Source organism: Heteronotia binoei, chromosome 1 (assembly GCF_032191835.1).
Source record: "Heteronotia binoei isolate CCM8104 ecotype False Entrance Well chromosome 1, APGP_CSIRO_Hbin_v1, whole genome shotgun sequence".
Lineage (NCBI taxonomy): Eukaryota > Metazoa > Chordata > Lepidosauria > Squamata > Gekkonidae > Heteronotia > Heteronotia binoei.
Window position 1 is genome coordinate 199032499 of NC_083223.1, and position 26668 is coordinate 199059166.

The 26668-nt window shown below is 42.1% G+C and overlaps 1 protein-coding gene across 10 annotated transcripts in view; it reads right to left on the reverse strand.

Annotated features, from left to right (window-relative positions):
* MARK1 (microtubule affinity regulating kinase 1) overlaps positions 1–26668 on the reverse strand; it is a 114251-nt gene that overhangs the window by 44938 nt on the left and 42645 nt on the right. For 9 of the 10 annotated variants that reach the window (XR_009555793.1, XR_009555790.1, XM_060246498.1 and 6 more), the window contains exons 2-5: positions 10638–10841; positions 8999–9052; positions 4436–4484; positions 3140–3205 (exon numbers count right to left, since the gene is read on the reverse strand). Coding sequence is in view for 8 of the 10 variants with exons in the window: in XM_060246498.1 (XP_060102481.1) it covers positions 3140–3205; positions 4436–4484; positions 8999–9052; positions 10638–10841 (373 nt within the window). In the remaining 2 variants the exon portion in view is untranslated. Of the gene's footprint in view, positions 1–3139; positions 3206–3621; positions 3744–4435; positions 4485–8998; positions 9053–10637; positions 10842–26668 lie in introns of those variants that run through there. The other variant, XM_060246562.1, reaches the window with a different exon arrangement.

Here is a 26668-nt window from a genome sequence, read left to right on the forward strand (position 1 = left end):
AGCAAGTGAAAAATCACACCTAGCTCATGTAAAAAGAGCAGACAAGGTAGTAAAGCTGTGCCCAGACAGTACCACTTAGGACTGTAGGTAGCTGCTTGTGAGATAAAACATTTCTCCATGGAAAAAGAGACACATCACTCCATATGGGAAGTAGTATGTTAGGGAGAATGAAGAATTAGACTTACTTCAAGGGTTTCTTTCAATTAATGATGGGTAATCCTTTTGAGGATTAATCCTCCCACTCTGCTCTGTAGACAGGGCTATGCTTCCAACTGTGATTCTATGGTTCTATGGTCCTGCAGACTCTTTCCATTACCAGTGTGAGGCATACCTCAGAACATGATTAGCAACAGTGTGAAGGAAATCGGAATGTCTCATTTGTTGAACTAAAGAGTATCTGAACTTAGAACAGTGTCCTGTGTACAGGATGCAACTGAATGGGCATTGACTTAGTTTCTCACTGAAAGTAAGTTCCCTATTCACAGTAGTCTCCTGGTCACAATCGAGATGGGAAAGGATATCCTTCAGTCCACTGAAGAAAGCTTGGCCACAAGGTATGTTCAATTAATTATTCATCTTCCATCAGTGGGTATCTTCACGGGGGATAAGGAAACATTACTCCATTCCAGGAAGAAAAAACTTGAGGAGCCAATTGAGGAAAACATGCAAAAAACTACAATGGCTGAGGCATAATTGTCCAGCTTACAGTATTTTTATAAGTAGAAAAGAAAAGTCAGGTAGATGCTCTGCAGAACACCTTGTGGGGAGCACTGAGGACAAAGATGCTGTGGATACTGCACCCCTAATGGACTAGACGATAATCCTGACGGGGATTGGGAGATGTTGATCTTGTATGTGAGGAAAATTCCTGGTGCTTGTAGATATGGAAGTCTTCTTACCCATGGGTGAAGCGTGGAACAATGCAAAAAGGGGTATCTGAAAATTCAAAATCTGTGGTACTTTTGATGAAAATTTTCATGGTTCTGCATACATCCAGTGTAATCATTCCCATTTGTAAGAGTGACTTGGACAAGCGCAGAATGACAAGAGTGGTAGCTTTTGACTTTTGTGTAAAGAAGATCTGACCTTTGGGATGGAGGTGGGGGTCAGTCCATAATACCACCGAGTCCTTGTGGAAGATGCTATGTTCCTTTCTTATAGATGGAGTTCTGAGCTCCAAAACTCTTCTGTCTGAGATGATGGAAAGCAGGAAGGGAAACTTATAGGACAGAATCATAGGGGGAATCTACCTTAGGGTCTTGAAGGGACCTTTGTGGAGTGCTCTGAAGATCTTGAGTAGATCTCAACTGGGAAAGCAGTGCACTGCAGAATGACTGAGAAGGGATGCACCCATGAAGAAATACTGGATGTGAGGACGAACAGAGAGAACTGTGAAAGCAGTGGCTTCTGTTGCTATCTGGGTGAAAACCTATAAGGAAGAAGAAATCTAGAGCCCTGAACCTTGTTCTCAAGAAATCCTTACACTTGTGTCAGCACTATCAGAATGCCTGTTGTTTCATAAATTGGATTTGTGGTGGTTTCCTGGAAGACAGCAGTGTGTTGATGACTGGTCTTGCATATCCAAAGGTTTCTTCCTTTTTTTGTGATCAGGGACAGAGGGTGGCACTTGGTGAGGGAGTATCCCCACGACACCCACTTGAATGTGGAGTGCCATAGGGGGTGATTCTCTCACCAATGTTATTTAACATATATATGTGCACCATGCCCAGCTGGTCCAGGGGTTTAGACTTAGAATGTATTATTATTATTATTATTATTAGACTGGGATGTTAGCAGTATGTAGATGACATCCATCTCTATCTGTTGATGGATGGCTGCCTGGACTCCACCCCAGAAAATCTGACCAGGGCATTGGAGGCTGCATCTGGATTGTTACAGCAGAGCTAGATGAAACTTAATCCAACAAGGATGGAGGTCCTATACCTGAGTTGAGGGACAGGAGTCAAGGATCAAGCTCCCTACCCTGGATGGTGCATAATTTGTGCCAATCCAGAAGAGGAGGAGCCTGGGGGTGGTTCTGGATGTCTCACTTTCCACAAAGGCCCAGGTCACCACAGTTGCTAGGTCTGCCTTTTATCATTTCTGGAAGATCAGGAAACTAACTCCTTTCCTCTCCCCCAGAATTCAGCTATGGTCACTTCCAGGCTTGATTACAATAACTCACTTTATGCAGGCTTGCCCTTGTGGCTCATCCAGAAACTCCAGCTGGTGCAAAAACGTGGCAGCGCACCTGCTGACTGCACTGCCTGTGGGACATGCATTCAGTCACCATTACACCAACTGCATTGGCTACCAACTGAGTACTGGATCCGCTTCAAGGTACTGGTATTGACCTTCAAAGCCTTGTGCAGCCTGAGACCAACATATGTGAGGGACTGTCTCTCCCCATATGTGCCCTGAAGAGCCTTGCACTCTGATGATCAAGATCTGCTGACTGTCCCCAGCCTGAGGAATGTCTCTTTAGCTTGACCACAACCAGGACTTTTTCTGCCCTGGTCCCAGTCTGGTGGAACATGCTCCTGCATGAGACCAGAGCCCCACAGGACCTTCTACTGTTTTACAGGGCCAGTAAAATGGAGCTGTTCTACCAGGCCTTTGGCTGAAGCGGCAGCTGTCCAACAAAAACAAAAAAGTCAGCCTCCCCTGCTGAAGTCATCATTCAAATTATATACACCTCAGTGTCCAGTGGCACTAGTTTGCAGATTGTGCATACAACAAATGGTGCAACCTGTTTTAAACTATCCTGTTTTAGTGTGTTTTAAGTATTTATTAATTTGTTGTGATGCTTAATGGCTTAACTACCTATTGTGAAACATTGAGCCTGTTTGCAGGAAGAGCAGAATATAAATGTGAAAATAAATAAATTGATAAAGAAATAAAAATAAACCTCCTCTCCAGAATGTCATACCCAGAGTGTAGCTGTGCAGTCCTGTTTTAAAAATACATCAGTAGATGACAAAGCATCACCAAGTAGAAATGTTTTTAGTTCTGACTATGATTTTCATGGAACTATGAATCATGCAAAAGACAATGAAGTGTATTATATCAGCTGAACCTCCATATTCATATTCATATATTTCCAACTTACTCACAGAAGCAGAAGAGAGCATTGACTTACCTCCACTGGCATATTCCATTACTAAGTACAATGTTTTCTCAGTTTCAATTACTTCAAACAATTTAACTGAAAGATAAAAGAATGACAGTGAATTACTTCAAGTAGTAAAGAAAAACAATTAAAAAATAATCTTCAACTGATGCAACTTATCCATGTCATAGATAAAAGGAAATCTATGCTGAAGTCAAGGTTTAGATCTACACTTGAGATTCTTAATAAATAATAACCATCCACTTCTCTTCCAGAACTAGTCCAGGTCAGAAATAGTGCAGATTCTGATTTAACTAAAGCTAGCATTTAAATGCTAGGGGAAACTTCAGAACTGTTAAGAACTAGAAAGACACTGTCCATCAAGTATATTAACATGTTGTTCATTTAAATGTTTATATAAGCCAACAAGAGCCAAGCATGTTGGAAAAGCAGCATTCTCTGCTGGAAGAAGGAGGAAAAAAGGCATACCCTGTATGCAACAATATGTATACCTTGTATGCAACAAGCCCTCTGGCCGATTCAGGAACAATAACTGTCTCTGGAACAAAACTGTTCTGCCTTCCTCAGCCAGAAGAATTGTCATCACAAAGTAGGGCTCTAAAGGCAACAGAAACTAAAGCAGAAAGGGAAAGTTATACACTTTGTAATCCTGTCTCTTATTCACAGGTCTCAGTTCTTCACAACAAAGTGGTATTGATTAAACAAAGCTGATTTTTAAAACGTATTTTGTCTGATCAGTATAACACTTTAAAAAAAAACCCCACAGTTACCACAGATTCATCCCATTCTGAATCAACAGTGCAATCCTATGGAGTCAAACCACTGATTATACATAGTTTGAAGCACAAGTATTCGAGGATATGCCTTGTATTGACTTGTTGGGCTAGTAATAAGTTCTTCCACAACAGGTCCTTATTAAAAGGCTGTAAAACCAACCTGAAGACACTATGGCCTTGCAGAAAGCAGCCAAAGAACTGTGCAAGTCACACTTCCTACTGGTACCCTATCCTGCTAGGAAACAATGTAAAACTTTCAAAAAATGGTTCATTTCCTACAGGAAACCAAAAGACAGGGCTTGTTTTGTAGAAAACTCACAGCAGGAACTCATTTGCATATTAGACCACACCCCATGACACCAAGCTAGCTGGAACTGTGTTCCTGCTCTAAAAAGGACAATTTACTCATAGCTATGAAAGTTTGATATACACTGAGAATCTGATTATATGTCTAAAAGCCTAGCTAAAAAGATATAAACCCAAACATATATTTACTATATGATTCAGCAGAAAAATGGGAAATTCCTACCAATATTAGGGTGATTCAATATCTTCATTATTCGTACTTCTCGGAACAACTGTTTTAAAAAAAGAAAACTATTTTTATTTACAGTGATGTTTATATAAGCATGTATCTAGGTAAATAGGACTGCTCTGGTAATTCAAGAATAATGTAACAGCACATTTTAAGATATAATTTAACAATTAGATATACTTTCTATCAAATCCTATCCTAAATGTTGATGTCAAGCACATTTTGCAGCATTAAGTTGTGCTTCTAGTGTAAATGTTTGTGGCTTTTCGATACAGAGCTGGGGCTACCACAGTAATAGAATTCCTCTTACTAGCAAACATTCGTGCTAGCTAGAAATGAAGGAAAATAATTTATACTCTTTGTTATAAAATTATTATATGATAAGTATCCAACCACTCCATACATGGAATACAGAATTTTCCTGCATTCCTTTCTGATCCAGCAACTTCTTCTGACCTCTGGAAAGACCACTTCCAGGGATACAGGACCTTTGCAGAGGAATTAGGCAGGTATGGGTGCAGCTAAGAGTGAGGAAGGACAAGAAGGTGAGATTGCTCTGTCTTCCTCTTCCATAAGTGCAGCTCCATTAATAAAAGGGATCAGTTTCATCCCCCTTCTCCTTCCTCACTTCATCCTATGAGCTCAAACAGCTGTTCTTGCACACCGACTCGGTAGCTTCAGGAATGGCCTCCCCGGAGGGTTGTAGGAATGGAGAAGTTCATGAAAAAACCTCATGGACTTCCTAGGCAAAGATGGTTGGATACATAGGACTTTTGGAATAAAAGATGGTGAATTTATATCCCAAGGAGAAAATTCAACATGAGAGAAAACAAAGGGAGAGGAGGAAAAGATGGACAGGGAAAGAAAATGCATTCACTTCTATTGCATATATTTATGGCACAGTTTCACTGAACAAGGGGTGTAGGGCCCAAGGCTGCATTCAAAAAATGGGGGAGTGAGACAGGTGGCATCAAACCTAGGGCTGCTTCTAACATACAATGTATTAAAATCATTAATTTGATGTTTTAATTATGGAAATATCATAACTAATCATATCAGTGTCATAGCCCAACCTGTAAAATAAGGGACCCATTGCTTGGACGGCAAAACTGCACTAAATAAAATATGTTGACAGGTTCCTAAAAACAAATAGTGATGTGGCCTGATGAACTTCTCTACAGAAAGAATTTCAGAGTAGAGCCACCACTGTAAAGGCTCTGATTCTTCCCCTAAATAATTATCACAGAACCTGGAAGTCAACGTAGAGGGAAACCTCTGCTGATAATTTCAGTTGGCATACGGACTCCCTACAGAGCAAGTAGCTTCCTAAGTAAGGCACAGTTATGTGTATGCAGCAGTTCCACAAAAGTGCAAAGCTGAGCACAATATTCAACTTCCTGAGAAACTCAGCCCTTATGACTGTGAAGATATGCTTAAATGTGGGTTAGCAGTTCTTGTTGAATAAGATTTCAAATGGGTGCAGGCATGTCCTCAGTGTCTTTCACAGCTTCTTCCTCCTCCCGATGACATGTAAAATCATAACAAATTATGTACATTATATAAAAAGAAGAGTTATATATCTGTGCATGTAAATGTGTTTCATATATCTGATTTATGCATACTGCAGAATCCAGCTTTTCTTGGTGTAGAATTTTAAATTTCATTTTCATACAAGGTGTACAATTCTTCTGTAATGCAGCTTTCTCCCTTTTTTCTCAGAATTTTAAAATTTAATATTAAGAGTCTTGACTTATGCTGAGGGGCAGGTGAAAAATTCTGCATTGCAGAACTGGTCTCAGTCTCTTAACAAACTGTAGATGATGAAATTTATCAAGCAGAATCCACAACTACAAACAATTTCCTGTTCCTTAGAATGAAAGTACTTGCACTGATCCAATAAAGTTTAAATAAAGTGCTTCAAAGGATGTAGTGCTCGTCAATTAAATGTGGTGATTCTCCCTTGGATGGAATGGACAATAGCAAACCTCTGACTTGTGGACTTGTTTCTTGTTAACACTTCAGAGAAGCATAATATAAGTCCATACCATTTCAAAAAGAGCAGCAACATGTCAAGCACCAGTCTTTAGAGAGAACTTGGTCAGAGGCTTGCTATTGTCCATTCCACCCTGGGAAGAATCACCACATGAAATTGACAAGCACACATGAAACTGACAAGCACTACATCCTTTAAAGCACTTTATTTAAACTTTACTGGATCAGCACAAGCACTTTCGTTTTAAGGAGCTGGAAACTGTATTTAATGTATTCTGAAAAAGACGAAATATAGTTTTATATGACATTGCACTTTACTGAAATGAGTCATTAGAGGTTATCAACTTTAGAAGGATTTACATTATAAAATATTGACTTTATACTGCCTGTGCTTTTGGCAAGTACATTGTTGTGAATTTCTGGCATATATGTTTTCTTGAATATCTTATGGTTTATTAGTTACTTATATTATATTCACAGCTTTCTGTTCTTGGTTGTAACCACCTGGGGGTTGGCAACTATATCTGTTAACATTGTATAGCACCCCTATGACAGATACTTCAGAATTCCTGGGCTCCTGAAGAAACATTAGCATGCTAGCACCACTTAAATTTTTCATCAAGAAGTAAAAAAAAAACCCAAAATCTTCGTGACAAGAAGGTTAATGTACATAAAGGCACTATGAAATTATCCTAGAAAGGGATGAAGGGTTGGTTAAAGAGTAAGTAATGTCATCTTCTCAAAATGGGCCTAAAGAGGATTCACTATACAGACAGAATATTTGAAGACTGTCAGTTGCCTAATTTAAATGCTATTATCAGATGAATAACATATTGAAATATTTTATTTCCAGTAAGCAGGAGGTTTTTATTCCAAATGCATATAGCAAAAAATGAGGAATCATGGGATTTACACATTTATACTAGCCTACACCACACAATTTGGACAATTAATACTTGATCCAATCAAATGTAAGACTTTGCATTACTTGAAATAAGTGAATAAGAAGCAAACAACACTGAATGGACCTAAAGAAAATAAAAATAATTTCTTATAACTAAAATACAATTGTGTATTATCATCCAATGGAAACAATATGCACCTTCCTTGCTAACTAGTGAATCATTAGAGCAGAGGTATCAAACATGCGACCCGGGGCTGAATCAGGACCCTGGAGGGCTCCTATCAGGCCCCCAAACAAATGGCTATCATCTGCTTCCTTCTCCCTCTCTCTTGCTTCCTTTTGCATCACAGCTTGCTTTGCCAGGCTTGCTCAATCGCACATGAGCTACAGAGCAAAACCTCTATGTTCTCCATTGGCTGAGGCTCCTCCTTTGGGGAGGAAGGGGGGAGGCACAGCCTGCTTTGCTAGGCTCTCTCAATCACAAGGCAGAGCTACTGAGCCAAACCTCTCTTCCTTCTATTGGCTGAGGCTCCCTACCTCCTGATCCCCTGGGGAAGGAAAGAAAGAGCCAGAGCTCCTTTTTGCCCAGTTCCCCGGATCCCACAGGAGAAATACAAGAAAGCACCTTTAAGACCAATGAGTGCTAATGTTTTAAGCATGCTTTATTTTAAGGGTTTTTTTTAAAAAAAATCCTTAATGGTATTTGTCTATGTCCTTGATTGCATTTATATCTCTGCTACCTAATCTTAAATAAGTACATACATAGCCCAGCCCAACAAGGTCTTATTTATATCAGATCTGGCCCTCATAACAAATCAGTTTGACACCTCCTGCTTTAGAGGATCAAGGAACTCAACTGAGACATTATGTATTGAATAAAATCAGTTGTAATGTCTTTAAACTTATGGGAAAGTAGTCTCTTTATATCTCAGATAACTTATCTTTAAACATCAAACATGGTTTTTAAAACATTTGTTTGAAGGCATTTGTTTCTTATCTAAGGAGGTGAATAAATTCTTCCACATTATCTGTAGCCACTGATACTCGGAGTAGACAATCACAATACTGACCTTGATAATAACAATGGACTGATTCAAATAAGGCAGCTTCATGCATTCAAAAACTCAAAATAAGATATTACACTGATTTTAGATTCCCCCAAGTTTACTTTTGTGGATAACATATATGTCTGCTGAACAGTCAATGATTCTAGCTCATTTGTATGAGCATTGTATCGAAAATCTAAAAAACTGATAATTACCGGTAGCTCAAGCAACTGGGGTAAGCCATGCTATAAGAGAATCTGATCCTTTATCAGTTCAACTTCAATACAAGAAAGTGTCCTCTCAGTACATGCATAGTCTCACTCCTAGGAATCGAGGCCATAAGCCAAAACACACTAAACTCAAAATGCATATCAAACAACTCCCTAACTCTCAATCTTCCAGCTAAAATGAATTTATTTGATTTTTACCCCACCCTCGCTATGAGTGGGCTTAGGGTGGGAGAAAAATAAAATAAAAGTAAATATACCTCCATCTCAACCAAGTCTTTGAAGAGTGACGCAGAGCATATAAACTACTTTCAGAGCCATTTAGCCAGCCTGTAAGGGCAACAATAATAAAATTTCTATACAACCATTTAATATAATAAATACTCACCTTTTGTAAACTGGTGGGATTTAGCTGAGTTTTATCTATTATTTTCACAGCAACCTAAATAGAGAAACAAAAGAATTATCTAACTATTTAAAAACTTACATTTTAGTATGACATGCAATTTCAAGGAGGATAAAGTAGAAGTTTACAGTATTTAAAGTTGTAAATATCTATGCATTTAAAGGCTTAATTTTGCAGATAGTACAGCATTTGCTAATAGCCTGATAATAACAAAGAAAATAAGGTAGCTTGCAGTTCAGCCAAAGACTGGGTCAGGCTGTGAACATATTCAGTGTCTCAAGTTGAGTCCTTGATACCATTCTGAAGTAGCAAATCCCAGCACAACTATACTCTACTATACAGCACACACAATATAATGTTCAGATGTACATCTACATTACATGTTCCCAGAGCAAGTCCCATCATATGTTTAAAAAGATTTTATGAGACATAGATGTCTCATGTGCTGGCAATGTCAGAATTTCTAATAGTTCTTTTTTATTAAGTCCAACAGTACCTAAAAAGCACTTCCACTTAAAACCACAATTTACAATCCAATACAGATTATTTTAACTAGACGTTTTAGTGTATGAGAAAAAAAAGGAATTAATTTTTTTAAAAGTACTGTCCCCTTTATTATTAATTAAGAAATATCATTTCTGTTAATCAGAGCTAGACCTTCCAGAGAAAATCTCAAAACAAGAACTTTGTCAGCATTTCTATCATGTCTTTTGTTTGAAGAGTTCAGACTGTATTCACCCTCTTAAACCTTCCTATGAGTGAGACAGTTTAAGAGCAGGACCGGATCTACATGGTTTTTGAGGGGGGGCAAAATTTAAAAATGACGCCCCCTCATGAACCGTTCTATCTTATGATCCCATAGAATACAATGGACTCCATACCCAAATTGGCGCCCCCCCCTCTGTCGGTGCCCAGGGCAAGCACCCCCCTCTCCGCCCCCCCCCCCCAAGATCCGGCTCTGGTTAAGAGAGAGGGACTGATTTATGCCCAACACCATTAGCTTTGTGGCTGAGCAGGGTTTTGAATCCAGGTCTCCCCAGACAGAGTCAACATTGTAACCTTAGCAGTCTAACTCAAACAATCTGACCATATGCTGCACTGGTTCTCACACAAATTTAATGCGTGATTTAAAGCACAGCATTGGTGGGAGGAAGGAGGAGCTCAACCTTACTTACATCCTGTGACTGTTTTTTAACGCAAATACTTCTGGCCCTGCTGCCTTCACCAGGAGAACAAATAGCTTTTTAAAAAGAGAGGTATGAAGATTGGGGGGGGGGGGCAGAACAATGGGAGGACTTCTAGCGTCCTGGCCCCCTAATGGACCTCCTGATGGCACCTGGTTTTCTTGGCCACTGTCTGACATAGAATGTTGGATTGGATGGGCCATTGGCCTGATCTAACATGGCTTCTCTTATGTTGTTATGATTCAAGCCCCTAGCCTCACATCTTTATAGCAATTTGATCGCAGATCTTATTCTGCACAAAAGCCTCAGCCACTATCGTGAGTCTTTTAGCCCTAAGAAAAGTCTGTTTCATAGTTAGACAATCAACACTGTTGCTGCAAACAGCTAAACAAGAATAAGACGACATGTGATAATGTTCACAAACTTAAGAAGCTTACCTCTCTACCAGTAAGAACATGTCTAGCCAACTTCACTTTAGCAAAATTTCCTTTTCCTATTGTTTTGAGTAAGCGATAATTTCCAATGTGAGGATGGTCTTCATTTGTAGATGTGACTGAGTTCCTACAACGGGGTATGTTTTGCCTGCTACTTGATTTTGTGGACTGGACATGGGGCTCTGTATATCCATCAACAGAAGTATGCTATAAGACACAATTTAAAAAAACTATTACAATGGTAATCCATACAAGTTACAAAATAAGTTTAAAATGGGAATAAGATGGCCCATGCCACACAGTGGTTTTGTGGGAAAGTACAGGATGCCAAACCATTTTTCAATTTTTTTTTAAAGTACTCTCTACATAATAGTATTCAATATTTAGTTTTACAGGCTACATTTCCTCTGCCTGATTTCATGCTTAGCCTTCTTTTGAGATATTAATAAAACTGAATCATGTGTTCACATCAATGAAAGGCAATGAAATTGGTTTCTTAATAATCTTTCCCTTTAACTAAACACCCTATGTACTTCCTATTTCAGTTGCTAACTAAGCAGCAACTCAATTTACATTGAACAATTACCCCTTGCATTACCCCCCCCTGAAAAGTCAGAGAAACTGGCTCAATAAGAGGAAAATTAGGGAAAGAAATAAATTCAGTCTAAACACAAATTGCATGTAAATCCTTTTCATCAGAACCAAACAAAACGACACAAGCTTTGAATTCCCCAGAACTTTATCCACAGCCTCTTCCTACAAAGCGAATTCAATGCACAATAGCACTTCCTTACTCCCCCATAATCAACGTATTAGGGATTTAAACTTTTTTTAAAAAAAACAAACCTTCCAAGTTATAAGTAACATCTCAAATTTCTTTTTATTATTTTTGGTTTCATAGTTAAATATGCAAAACCCAAACATTCCAGTCAGTGCTTTGGAAAGGATAAATAATTTCAAAGTGCATAGAAGCACAACCTCAAGATTTAATATGTGCATCAGCTTTGGGTCCACAACACTCTCTCTGTAACATCGTTGAGAAATGTTGGTATTCCTGGTGCTAGGATTGTACATGCATGTGTGTACATATACATGTTACAAAACATTTTCAGGTCCATAACAGTTTCTCTGTAACACCTTTGAGAAATGGTAGACTTGGTGAAAGGATTGTATGTGCTTGTGTATACACATACATTAACTAGTTTCCAAGTGGATCATAAGGTGAATAGAACAGCTGGGGAGGGAGAAAGTAGAGTGGGAAATTTTATTCCTTTTCTCATACTACTACAATTCAGGGCATAACTATACAATACACCTGACATGTGCTTGATCAGGGGTGCCCAAGAAGAATTGCAGATTTGTACCCCACCCTTCTCTCTGAATCAAGAGACTCAGAGCAGCTTACAATCTCCTATATCTTCTCCCCCCACAACAGACACCCTGTGAGGTGGGTGGGGCTGAGAGGGCTCTCACAGCAGCTGCCCTTTCAAGGACAACCTGTGCAAGAGCTATGGCTGACCCAAGGCCATTCCAGCAGGCGCATGTGGAGGAGTGAGGAATCAAACCCGGTTCTCCCAGATAAGAGTCCGTACACTTCAACACTACACCAAACTGGCTCTTAAGAAGACGTATAGTCAGATATACACTGGGGAAATTCACCTTAAAAAGCACTTGTTTGCTTGATGCTGCAAGGGGGTGGGTTGTCCCTTTGCTCTGGCTCCATAAGTCCCTTCCTAGGGCAAGCAGAGTCAGAGAAAAGGAGTGAAAAGCACTCTCCTGCCACCCTTTTTACTGGTGTTTATTTATTTATCTTGAAAGTATTTTTGTGCCATCTTTCACAAGGCAGCAAACATTAAAACATTTAAACTGGGAGTTCCTTCTCCCTCCTGCAGAGCCAAGCAAACAAACGCTTCTTATAGTGAATTCACCCAGTGTACACCTGACTACAAGTCCAGCCATGCACCCCTGACGCATGTAGATTTATTTTGTAGTTTGGCCCATGTTCATCCAATGAAATGGATTATCTGTGCATTCAGGACAGCAAAAAGGATGTACTACTGCACAGAATGAATAGTTAATATATTGCATTACATGCTACAAATTGTGGTGATGGCCACTGGTTTAGATAGTTTTTAAAGGGGAATTAAGCAAATTCATGAAGGGCAAAATTTGCAATGTCTATTAGTCATGACAACCAATGTTCCCTCTAAGCTGCAGAGTCTTGTGAGCAAAAATTCTACTTTGTGAGCTACTGGCATTAACGTTGTGAGCTACTGTAGAAATTATTGTGCTCTGGGGCCATTTTTCGTGAGCGAAGACAAAAATGTGCTAAAAATCTATCAGCTAGCTAGCTCAGCTTAGAGGGAACACTGATGACAACTAAAACAGAATCTTCAAGATCAAAGCAAATGGGCCACTAAATACTTCAGAGAGATGAACAAGTGAGGGCTGTTGCTCACATGTTCCTCTTTGGGGCTTCTCAGAAGCACCTAACTAGTCACTGCTGCCTGTAGGACATGATGCTGGACTAGGCAGACTTTTGGTTAGATTCTTAGTTTCTTATTCTTCTCTTTCTGGTTTTTACATAATGCCCTTTCTCTTGAACATTCCATCAACTCTCTTCCCATTTTATGCAAATATAAAATCTCACCTTTCCAAATCTGCCTTGGCAAGTTAAGATCCTTCAGCCCCTACCTTTTCCGATCCACTCACCCCTTCCAAACTTAATATCTATATTCAGGGCTCTCTTTTTTTGTAAAAAAGGCCCAGGAGGAACTCATTTGCATATTAGGCCACACACCCCTGATGCCAAGCCAGCCGGAACTGTGTTCCTGATCAAAAAAGCCCTGTCTATAATAGATTGTGAGCCTCATTTAACTTTTATATGGTGTCTGATTTCTAGACACTGCACAAATATTATTCCCATTTCATTACACACCTGAAAGTAAATAAAAGCGGGAATTAAAAGATCTGGGGTCAGTTAAAAATTGATCAATTTAGTAGCAACATTTACTATAGGTAATTTTACAACCTGGTTTCATTTTATTAATATCTACCTTGGCAACAAAACATGAGTTCATACAATCACAATGAGAATTCAAACACTGTGTTTAATTTTTAAAAATATTTATACCCAATCTTTCCCTTGTGACTCAAGGAGCTTACAATTCCAAAATTAAAAACATAACAAGTTACAATGAAACCCCTCCCCAAGAAAATGACTGCAGCTTAAATTCCATAAAAGCCCTTGCAAATAAAACAACCTTACAGCACCTCCTAAAAGATTCTTCTCAGGCATCATGGATACAGACAAATGATCCCAAAGATATTATGCTGGGAATACCTCATCTAATCAGTTTACTACTATACTGTTCACACAGCAACATCAAGGTGCACAAAAATTATCAACATTTTGGACAACCTGACATGGCAAGAATCCTTAGGTTTTAAATAAAGTTAAATCTGTTGTAAGATAAATACCGTTTTCACACACAGCTTACCTCGCAGTCACAATCCTGTTCCCTCCGCAGCGTCTGGTCCAATTTCCCACCATCTGCACCAGAGTTACAGGAAGTGCCGCGGCTTTTGTGTAGCAAACGTAAACTGCTAAAACCCAGTTTACGTTTGCTACGCAGAAGCTGCGGCACTTCCTGTAACTCCGGCGCAAATGGTGGGAAATCCGACCGAACACTGCGGAGGGAACAGGATTGTGACTGCGAGGTAAGCTGTGTGCGAAAACGGTATATATTCTATATACAGAGAATATAAGAAAAGTAAATAGCTTTTTCTCTGTGGATAGGTTTTTTAGGGTAGTTCACAGCCATTATAGCCCAGTGAGCAAGTTTATAATACAATGTAATTAGACAGGTAATGCGAAATGGGAGCCAGTGTTGTGCGGTGGAATGTGGAAGACCCGGGTTTAAATCCCCATCCTGACATGCTAGCTTATTGAGTGACCTTGGGCTGGTCACACATACTCAGCCTAACCTATCTCACAGATCTGTTGTTAGGATTAAATGGAAGAGAGAATGTTGTAACCCCTTTAGGTCTCCCCTGAAAAGAGAAGTAGGATATAGATGAAGTACATAAATAAATATTAAAATAGTTACTAGTGTTATCTGGGGATGTGAACCCTACATTTAACTTTTGCTATAAAATCCAGATGTATTTGTAAAAGGACACTGCAACCTACTGGACTTGATAAGATAGTTATTCCATAGCTTAAGTCATCTGGTCATTCATCATACTAGTCCCTTGGTCCAGAAAATCTTGTGATTGTTCTGCATAAATCAATTCAAGTTGCTTCTTGGAACTTGTATAGTACTTTTTCACATTTTAGTCTGTTTGCAAAATGAATCCCTTCAGATTCAGATACTGACTATTGCTTGGAAACTCACAATGATTTCTCCTGAAAGGTAACATTTTCTTTTTGGGACAATTTCTGCAGACCTCCAGTTGAAGATAAGGGTTAATACATCCACATTCATAATCCCTATCTAGATAATTCCCTCAGCATTTGCAAAGAAAAATGTTTGGGAGAGCCAAACACAGAACTCTCTGGAACTTGTGCTTATCATGGAAATCTATCATTTGCATGGAGTTTCACCATGCTAGTACCACCAAGTCTCTCACAGTGTCTAGTGGCTGCAGAGATTTTCCACACAGTTGTACCAACTTGTGTGGCAATACAAACATTACACCCTGCCATGGGAATGCTGTCACATAATGCATTGTTGGCAGTCTCTATTTGGTATCAGTAACATATGAAGCAGTCCTTAGATATTAATGGTCCAACAGAAAAAAAATAAACCTTGGGAGAAAAGTAAATAGCTTGTGCATCATTCTCTCTTTAGCCTTAAAGTCTATTTAACAAGTTATTCTTGTAGTTGTGCTAAGGAAGGGGGCAGGGAGGAAATGGAGAATAAATTATTATACAGACACTAACATCTTTTTCACATTATTATTTGTATTTCATACATGCATTCTTTCAGATACTTATACCACTTCCATCAGACTTCGACAGTCACTCTCACAATTTAGTAAATAAGCCATTTCTGACATTCATTCTTATGTTCACTTACTGCATATGTGTAATTTTGTGTGTTTATATTTTGTATTACATGTCCATTTCTGATGTTTTTGCTGATTTGGGGGCAGAAGGGAGGCAGCATTGATACAACTAAGAATCAAGTAGCCCAAGTATTTAAATCAGTATCTGAAAATGTTGTTCTGACATCCTCCCATAGACGATAGTTTAGTGCTAATGCAGATGTATTCATTACTCAACCACAATATGACTGAAGTCATATTGTCTTCTTCTCACTGTCTGAAGTCATGACTTCACTTAGGTGTTCCGTCATCCCACGTCATAAAGCCAAAAACCCATTGTACTTAATAGCTGTGGGAAGATAGTAAGGGGTTGAGGTCATTTGAAGACAGGGCTGGCCACAGCTGAGAGGAGACTGGATTTAAGGGCAGATGAAGCACAAGTGGGGGGGGGGGGTTGGGAGAAGTGAGGATGTTCTGGGACTCAGCAGGAGCAACCTGAGGCTCAGAGACCACACTGGGGTCAACTAAAGGCCAGGAGAGCAGAAGTTCATGGATAGCTAAAGCTGCAGGGTTAATAAATCACTTGAAGCAAGACCCTGTGGGTACCCATCTTTACTATGTATGACAAGAACCAATACCATTCAGAATGACTGATTTTAGGCAGGTGAGACTACCACAAAATCAAACCAATCCCAAAATTCTGATTCCTTTCCCAGACTGTTCATAGTCTACCTCATGCCCTCATTTGCAAGGCATCCAGGATTAGATTTGTTTTGAAACAAGTACATATGCAAAAGCAGTCATGTAGAACCACTCTTCTTTAGCTTGGTAACTACACATACAAAGATTATTCAAGTAAGAGTTTCCTGGAAGAATATAAATAAGACCTGTCAAAGTATAAGCCTTCTGCTTTATGTAATGCAGAAGAATTACAAGATCATGCTTTTCTGGTTTTTTTTTTTTTAATTCTCAGGCACATCCAGAAACACTAACCAGACAAACATCACGCAGATGTAACTCCAAACTATGATGTAACAACAAAATATGGTTTGGCAATGACAGTCATACCTTAGGCTAGTGTTCTCCCTCTTTCTCTGTTGTGATCCAATTCCATCCTGAATGCTCTGCTTTTCAGGAACCACAGTTCCTATTATTTCAACTTCCCTCCAAATCAGAACTAGAAATCTACTTCAAACTATAGTTTGAAGCATGCAAGGCAAGGAGCATCCATATACACCTAAGGCACAGCCATAAATGTTGATTATTTATTTATTTATATTTTATTTACCTCAAATTTCTATCCCACCTTCTCTGCAAATGGATTCAGGGCAGCTAACAATCATTAAAACAACAATTTTAAGTTACAGTATTAAAATAATAAAACTTAACCATTAAAATTACATTTATGTTGCTACTTCAGAGTTTTAATATAGGTGGAATTCTAGCTTTCTTCAGTCGGCAGTCCAATTAATAATGATAGGCACCTTCATATGGCGATAGGAGGCCCTTTTCATTCCAGTCCCAAATTTTAATGGTATGTACCAGCATTATGCACTTTAAAACTGTTCAGCAGTCAGTGATGGTCTTTGAAGACGTTACCTTACTGCTGCTCTTTGAACCAACTGAAGTTGGTTATATGTGTTACAGGAAAAACATGAGTTTCCACATGCAGACCAGGTCTACTAGCACCTACTACTGTCAAGCTGCTTCCATTTTGGTTCATCTCTCGCTCTCTCTTGAATGTGCGTGCGCACACACGCACACACTTCCAACTTGTTGGTGAGATCAGATTCAGTTTTCTCTGTATTTACCTAAAGTCAGCAAACAGTTTCTGGCTATTTTCTCAATAAAAGGATGGGGAGTCAGACAATGAGTAGGACTGCAGCTCATTTAACCATCCCTGGGAATGGCTATCTCTGGGAATGGACATGCCTTGTCCAGTATTTGACTATCAGGTGGTTAATCAAGGATTCTTAATTATTAATATGTATGCCTTTAGTCACATAAAAGAACCTGCTGGATTAGCATTTCTCAAAGAAATAAAGATAGATCTAATTCAGTCTATGTGGACTGACCACTAAAGCAACACATTTTTGGCTACACCAAGACTGTCTCAAATGCATACCGCCTCCAGCCTGGGTACTTCCACTTTTAACCTATTGGGAAATATTCTCAGGACCCTGAACTATCCACTCTTCAGCCAGTCAAGTGGCATACAAAATCATCTACTTTGCTTCCATACTTCCTTCCAAGCCTGCAAAGAAATACATCTTGTGTTTATCGGCTTGGGTGCCTGTCCTGTGCTGGACTGTCTTCAGTACTGATTCACCCACAGTGATGCAGGGAGGGTGATAATCTTCCTGGGGTGCAGGCTGGTGGAGAACTTCTGTCTTCTTCAGACTAACTTCTAGGCCGAATAGCTTGGCAGCCTCTGCAAAGCAGGACGTCATATGCTGTAGAGCTGATACCGAGTGGGAGACGATTGCAGCATCATCAGCAAATAGTAGCTCTCGGATGAGTTTTTCCATTGTCTTGGTGTGAGCCTTTAGTCGCCTCAGGTTGAACAGGCTGCCATCAGTGCGATAGCGGATGTAAACACCATCGTCATCATCTAGATCTACTGCGGCTCTTTGAAGCATCATGCTAAAGAAGATCGTAAAGAGAGTTGGCACGAGAACGCAGCCTTGCTTTACACCTGTGCCTATTGGGAAGGGCTCCGAGAGGTCGTTGCAGTGTCTGACTTGGCCTCGCTGGTCTTCATGTAGCTGGATGATCATGCTGAGGAACCTTGGGGGACATCCTAAACGTTCCAAGATTTGCCACAGGCCTTTCCTGCTAACGGCATCGAAAGCTTTGGTAAGGTCGACAAAAGTCACATATAGACCCTTGTTCTGTTCCCTGCATTTCTCTTGGAGCTGCCTGAGAACAAATACGATGTCGGTGGTGCTCCTGTTAGCTCTGAAGCCGCACTGGCTCTCTGGGAGTTCAGCTACCTGGGGTGCATCATCTCCTCAGATGCCAAGATCGACAAGGAGATTGACAACAGGCTGGCAAAGGCAAACCGTGCATTTGGCCGACTGCACAAAAGAGTGTGGGGCAACAAGCATCTGAAAAAAGGCACAAAGATCAATGTTTACAAAGCGGTTGTGATGACAACCCTCATCTTCGGCTCCGAATCGTGGGTTTTATACCGTCATCACCTGCGACTCCTTGAGCGCTTTCATCAGCGCTGCCTTCGCACCATCCTCAACATCCACTGGAGTGACTTTGTGACCAACACTGAAGTCCTCAAGCGGGCGGAGGTTACAAGCATCGAAGCACTGCTGTTGAAGACGCAGCTGCGCTGGGCAGGGCATATTTCTAGGATGGAAAACCACCGCCTTTCCAAGATTGCTCTGTATGGCGAACTTTCCACCAGCCATCGAAATAGAGGGGCACCAAAGAAGAGGTACAAGGACTCCTTGAAGAAATCCCTTGGCACCTGTCATATCAACCATCACCAGTGGTCTGACCTAGCCTCAGATCGCAAAGCATGGAGGCACACCATCCACCAGGCTGTCTCTTCCTTTGAGAACGCATGCATAGCTGGTCTTGAGGACAAAAGGAGATTGAGGAAGAATCGCACTGCTACAGCACCAAATCAGACTTTTCCCTGCAGCCACTGTGGCCGGATCTGCCTGTCCCGCATTGGTCTTGTCAGCCACCAGCGAGCCTGCAGCAGATGTGGACTACTGCACCCTTCTTAAATCTTTGTTCGCGAAGTCAAACCGAGAGAGAGAGCCTGTCCTGTAAGTAAGACAAGAGTCTGCCACAAAAGTGTGTGCATTAACTGGCTCCAAATCATTCATGTTTGTGTAGTTGACCCCCTCTCCCCCCCATTCTGAACATGTCCATGTCTATGCTTTTCTTAACCTTGAATTATTTGCTGCCAGATACCATAGAAATTGGACATTTCAGCAGTGGCGTGGATGGCAGGTTGCTTATTTTCCCCTATTTCTTTCCCCTCGATTTGCTGGGCAAAGGAATCCCAGTTAGCCAGATGGCCCTGCTCTAGTAAATGAGGTTACCTGGGGACAAATAAAACGTGAGGTTTTTTAATTTAAAGATGTAACTAGAGGCTATGGGGGAATTGCAGTTGGATTGGGGCTGTATTACAGTCAGCTTTAGTTTCTTCCACACCATATTCCTGGCCTCAGTCATAAATCTTCCTTCTCCCCCATCCTCCCCAAACAATTCTAATTGCTATCTACATAAAAAAGCAGCTCTAAGATGGAGATGGGAAGTCAGGATTGGGAAAATTCTGTGCAGGAAGTATTCCCTCTTGCTCTCTCCCTGGCCCTTAACCAAATGGGTAGTCCCCACATGGTTGCTTTTTACACTTTAAAAAATCCAGACTATCTGTTTGGCCAGCTCTTAGTCCTTATACCAATTGGTTTTCTAGATTCAGCACTTACTGCTTTCCATTCACTCCTGCAGAGAAAAGTAAAGAAATACTTGGGAGTTGCCATAATGGAAGAGAAAACTACTTGCTTCCCTCCCTAATCTTACACAGTTTAGTGTCCACTGCCAAGGACACTACAGGGGTGGGGGCTCAATGCACAAAGGTACACCAAGTCTTCCTGCAGGTCAGCATTGCTCTTTGACTGTCATAGTAACTAGCTCATCATCAACCAACAACGTGCAAAGACCTGCTTCCCAAAGTGAAATCCATACTTTCTTATTTTCTGGCTACTTTTCCTTGCATTTTAGAATTCTCAAGACCATTTTAGATTTGTATAAGAAACAGAGTACATAAAAACAGATATGATTGGAATTCTTTTGAAAGGGTTCACTTAGTAAGATGCCTTTTGGCTTTCAGTAGTACAGGGCTTCAAGTGGATCCTTCAGTGTGACACTATTGCCCACTGATAGATCATAACATTTCAAGAGGCATCTTGAATACACTGTGGACAGTGATTGTAATAGCTTTTGGGAAGCTCTTTTCTCAGATACTTCTTTTATTTGTGTGAGATTTGTAGCTGTTCTCTTCTTGGTAAGTACTGTGCTTTTGATACTTAATAATATCACAGCATACCTCAAGTGTATTTTACTGCTTATTATTTAAAGTCCTTCTTTAGGTATAACATTTTAATTATGTGTCAGTATGTTGCTTTGGATTTTAAAAAGACTAGTAATCAAGAACATAAAGTGCAGAAAGAAAGACTTGAATATAGGTTTACTATAGTATTAAGTCAAAGTAGTCCTTATTTAGTTTCTCATCCTCCTGCATAATAAAAAGCTTATTTTTTTCCCAAAATAGGAAATTCACATGCTTACAGCATATAAAGAGTAATCAATAGTGCCAGTTCCTATGCCACTGCAGATATCTGTGACAAAACAGTTTATTATAGGATTCTTGGGGCTGCTGTGAAGAGGGGATGTTGAGTGGCATGACTCCTTACTCTTCTTCTGCCACAAGAGGCTACCAGAGAAAGAGAAATGTGGGTAATGTTGCTTCCTCATGGAAGACCACCATACTGTTTTTGTCCACTGGGATTCCATGGCTCTAGGCGTCAGTTTTTTGCCTGCCTCCAAGGCCTGCTAGGGGAAAGGGAGGTTGGAATGGACCATAGTCATCTAGCCCAGCCAAGAGAATATAACAAACTAGGAATAAGACCCAATGAGGGGGAAATACAACTGGCTCTAGAAAGAGGCTCTGGGCGAGTGCCCCCCCTTGTTGTCTTCCCACCCACCCAAGGTGGCTGTTTTTTGTAGAGGAACTGATCTGACTTCAGCTTTTCATCTCCTCCTAACTCCTGGCAGCCTCTACCTAGGAAAAGGAAAATCTTTTCCCACACTGTGGACCAAAGAAACTAACATAATCTCCTCTCCCCCTTTTGATCTGCACAACAACCCTGTGAAGTAGATATGGCTGCAGATATTGTTATGTTTCTAGGGTGGCCAGACTCTGGAGGGCCTCCAGCGACCAGCGCCGAACAACGGAGGCCTCTCCGCGGCCTCCGCTGGTCCCTGGAGGCTCTCCAGAGACTCTGGAGGGCCTCCAGCGACCAGCACCGAACAGCGGAGGCCTCTCCGCGGCCTCCGCTGGTCCCTGGAGGCCCTCCAGAGACTCTGGAGGGCCTCCAGCGACCAGCGCCGACCCGCGGAGGCCACGGAGAGGCCCGCGCTGGTCCCTGGAGGCCCTCCAGAGACTCTGGAGGGCCTCCAGCAACCAGCGCCGGCCAGCCGAGGCCGCGGAGCGGCCGGCGCTGGTCCCTGGAGGCCCCCCAGAGACTCTGGAGGGCCTCCAGCGACCAGCGCCGACCCGCGGAGGCCGCGGAGAGGCCCGCGCTGGTCCCTGGAGGCCCTCCAGAGACTCTGGAGGGCCTCCAGCGACCAGCGCCGGCCAGCCGAGGCCGCAGAGAGGCCCGCGCTGGTCCCTGGAGGCCCTCCAGAGACCAGCACAGGCCCTCCCCCGCCTCCGCAGCCGCCGCCAGCCTCGCCAGCAGCACCAGCCGCCAGGAGGAGAGGCCGCCACCCGCCCCCCTGGAAGAAGGTAAGCTGGGAGGGTGGGGGCCGAAAGCGGGGGGGGGCAGGCGGGAGGGGGCGGCCTTCCTTCCTTCCTTCCTTTCCCCCTTTCCCTCCCTCCTCCCTTCCTTCCTTTCTTCCTTCCTTCCTTCCCTCCCTTCCTTCCCTCCCTCCTCCCTTCCTTCCCTCCCTCCTCCCTTCCTCCCTCCTTCCCTCCCTTCCTTCCTTCCTTCCTTCCCTCCCTATGTTCTTATGTGACACAGAGTGTTGGACTGAATGGGCCACTGGCCTGATCCAACAGGGCTTCTCTTATGTTCTTATGTGACACAGTGTGTTGGACTGGATGGGCCACTGGCCTGATCCAACATGGCTTCTCTTATGTTCTTATGTGACGCAGAGTGTTGGACTGGATGGGCCACTGGCCTGATCCAACAGGGCTTCTCTTATGTTCTTATGTGACGCAGAGTGTTGGACTGGATGGGCCACTGGCCTGATCCAACAGGGCTTCTCTTATGTTCTTATGTGACGCAGAGTGTTGGACTGGATGGGCCACTGGCCTGATCCAACAGGGCTTCTCTTATGTTCTTATGTGACGCAGAGTGTTGGACTGGATGGGCCACTGGCCTGATCCAACAGGGCTTCTCTTATGTTCTTATGTGACAATACTGACTTTGGTGGACCCAAGCACTGATTCAGTGTAAGGGAGCTTTGTGTTTGTGACTGGAGTGGACAATACTGACTTTGGTGGACCCAAGCACTGATTCATTGTAAGGGAGCTTTGTGTTTGTGACTGGAGTAGACAATACTGACTTTGGTGGACCCAAGCACTGATTCAGTGTAAGGGAGCTTTGTGTTTGTGACTGGAGTGGACAATACTGACTTTGGTGGACCCAAGCACTGATTCAGTGTAAGGGAGCTTTGTGTTTGTGTCTTCTGGTGCAATTTTGTTCTCAGATCCTGTATTTACTTCATCAGTATATGGGATAAGGCACTTTCTCAACTGTGCTGCATAATGCAGCCTATTTATTTTGTCCTGTTTGCTCTGTTGGCTCTATCTGCGCCACCTTCATCACTTTCGGGGTGTGGATCCCCCAGTGGGGTGGTCTCGCGACTCCCTCCGCCGGCTGTTTCTGATAGCCCTGCGCTCCCTCTTTCATTTGATATGTGTCCCGTGCGGGTGCCACCCTCCCGCCGGGAGATGCCGCAAAATGAGCCCCCTTGAGGCTTATGGCGGCAGGGCTCGGGGGAAGCGAGCTAGACTGCTGTTCTTTTGAGGGGTTATAGAGTGTTTCGAGCCCGTCCCTGTGGCATCAGTCCCATCGTTGTGGGGCCCAGGGGGCCGGCGCAGCGGCACGCTGAAGCAGCCTGTCGGTCACTTCCGGGTTCCTGTCCTGCATCTCGACCTGTGTTATTAGTGACAGGCTGCTTCGGCGTGCCGCTGCGCCGGCCCCCTGGGTCCCACAACGATGGGACCAATGCCACAGGGACGGGCTCGAAACACTCTATAACCCCTCAAAAGAACAGCAGTCTAGCTCGCTTCCCCCGAGCCCTGCCGCCATAAGCCTCAAGGGGGCTCATTTTGCGGCATCTCCTGGCGGGAGGGTGGCACCCGCACGGGACACATATCAAATGAAAGAGGGGGCGCAGGGCTATCAGAAATAGACGGCGGAGGGAGTCGGGAGACCACCCCACTGGGGGATCCACACCCCGAAAGTGATGAAGGTGGCTCAGATAGAGCCAACAGAGCAAACAGGACAAAATAAATAGGCTGCATTATGCAGCACAGTTGAGAAAGTGCCTTATCCCATATACTGATGAAGTATATACAGGATTTGAGAACAAAATTGTTTCCGGCGGTGATATTTGGGGGATTTTTGGGGACGTCGCAGGAAGTGCTGTGAAGTCATTTCCTGTTTCCGGCAGTGGCATTTGGGGGAAGTGATGTCACAGGAAGTGATGTCACTTCCCGTTTCCGGCAGGTGACGTGGGGGAAATGATGTCACAGGAAGTGGTGTCACTTCCTGTTTCCGGCGGTGGCATGACATCACCGGAAGTGACGTCACTTCCTGTTTCCGGCGGCGCGCGCGCCCCTACCTTCCCCTCCCCCCCCTCCAAGGTGTCCCTGGCTGGCCTTCAGACATTATGGTCACCCTATATGTTTCACATATCAATTTATTATGCTTTGCTGTTGAGGAGTCCATATAATAAAACTTTTAAATGACCTTTGTTGAATAGTGAAGAGTCATGTTGATTTTATCTTAATCATGTGTTTTCATAACTTAGATTGGCTGATGATTAAAAGGTAGACTACAGATTTTGCTATTGAGCCTTTAACTAATAAAATCAAGTTGTGTTGTAGTTTAGTTCAGAAATTGAATTAGATTTATTTTTTTATAAATGTAAAAAAACACTTGGAGATAAACTTATATTTTGTTAGTCATAATATCAACCATAAAGTTCACTGTTCTTTTCTTAAGTGCAAATTCCTCTACAAGTCTACTATTAAGCCTAAAGCAGTGTTTAAATTTAATCAGATTATTTGCAGTTGCACAGGTGAGTTTCAATATTATTACAGCTTGAAGGTATACATGTTTCTTGGAATGGTCCAGTTGCATGTGACCATTCATTAACATGGTTTGTTTCATCCTGCTAGAGGGAACTGGTTAGGTATAGGGTACAAGTCTTGAATGCCTTGAAGGAAGTAGTGTGAAACTCTTAGAGATGTCAGATGCTTCAGTAGGCAGTGGCCATGCAATACCAAGTTTTTTGGAGTCAGGCTAACTATATGGACCCTTTTCTATCTGGTTTCCAGACTCATCTTGGAACTCGAACTGCCTTGGTTTAACCAGATAGTTTTTTGAGTTATTAAGTTCTGTTGAACTTCTTGGTAGCTTTTAACCAAGACAGCCTTCTGAACCAGATCTGGCCAAGTCGGTAAAAAGGGCATCATGGTTTAAGGGCTCCAGTGGATGGCCAGAAACAAAAGGCGGTGCTAGGAGATAGCTGTTCAGTTTTGTGCTAATTCCACCTTGTTCTCCTTTGTTGTTTAACAGTTTATATAACCAGTGGGTGAATGTGTTTTTTCCCCAGTGATGTGTCATTATGTTATGAGGTGCATACTCAATGGACAATTCTGTTTCTTTTTATCAACAGTTAGATATTTTAAAAAATGACTGGTGGTAGTAATCAGCTGCATATAGGTCAGTAAATGAAGACAAGAATGAGGTGTTGATAACACAGCCAACTAAGGGTTAAGGAGACAGCATGTTCTGGACAGGATTGCAGTCATCCTGAAGGGGGCAAGTTTATAGCTCATGATATTAACATGGGCAAAGCTTACACTAGACAAAGGCAAGCTTACACTAGACACCTGTCTGTTTGAAGGTGGCCCCCTTTGCAGTTTGAGTCTGAGTCCACACTTAAACAGCCTGAGCATAAAGAAGAAAGCCTTTCTCCTGCAGCCAACCACTCACTCACTCTATATATCTCTGCTTATATAGCTATCACCTTAAGCCTCTCATTCAAGATGCTGGCTTGTGTTCTGCACTTACTTTCAATAACACCTCCAATCTACGCCAAGCCCAAAGCCTGGAGAATCAATACAGTTACAACTGCCTTGCTTCAAAGCACAAATCAGCTAACAGTTTCAAAACCATTCTCAATCTGTTGACCAAATTGTGAGTTGGCTCTACTAACTTGGAAGGAACACTAGTAATCTAAGTAGAATGAAACTGGAAGGTACATTTATGTAAGAAAACAGTATAAGCACTTGTGCTGGAGAATTAGCAACCTCAAAAAATCAAAAGTACGTATGTAATACTAAAAGACCACTAGTTGGATCCAATGAACATTTCCCACTGACAGAAGGAAATGGGGAGATAATTTTTGCCAATTCCCCCTTCCACTCCAGGAATACCCTTTTAACTTTTCCCCCTCACACTGTTTTTGAGACCCCTTGGTCCTACAAGATTAGCAACCTTGGGGAGCTTAGTGGGGCTGCAGGGAGAGGGGTGGACCAGACCCACCACAGTCTCCCAAAGCACCACAGGATCAGAGGAGGTTAGGAATTAAGCATGCACCAGGCACAGAAGTGCACACCTAGTGGCCCAAGGTCTCCTCTCTGCAAAAGAAATTGTAGGAGAGGAAGGAGAGAGAATAGGCACAGACTGCGAGCAGAAATGAAGCAGCAACCACATTCACGTACATTATTATGAACACAACTGGCGATCTTTAATTTAGCTTGCCTGTGTCCACACTTTATAAAATAGGCCTCTTCATAAAGGTTTTCTTTACAATATAATAGAATCGTCGTGACTGAGTTGTGTACTTCAGCCTTATAAACTAGTGATACTTCCCCCCCTCCATAACAGCCACTTTCTTAAACTCTTCCTCATCAGTCTTGAAATAACTAGTTGGGATTTTGCTGACAGAGAGTTATAACCAAATGTTTCCCCCCACAGAGTTGCATGGTTTTAGAA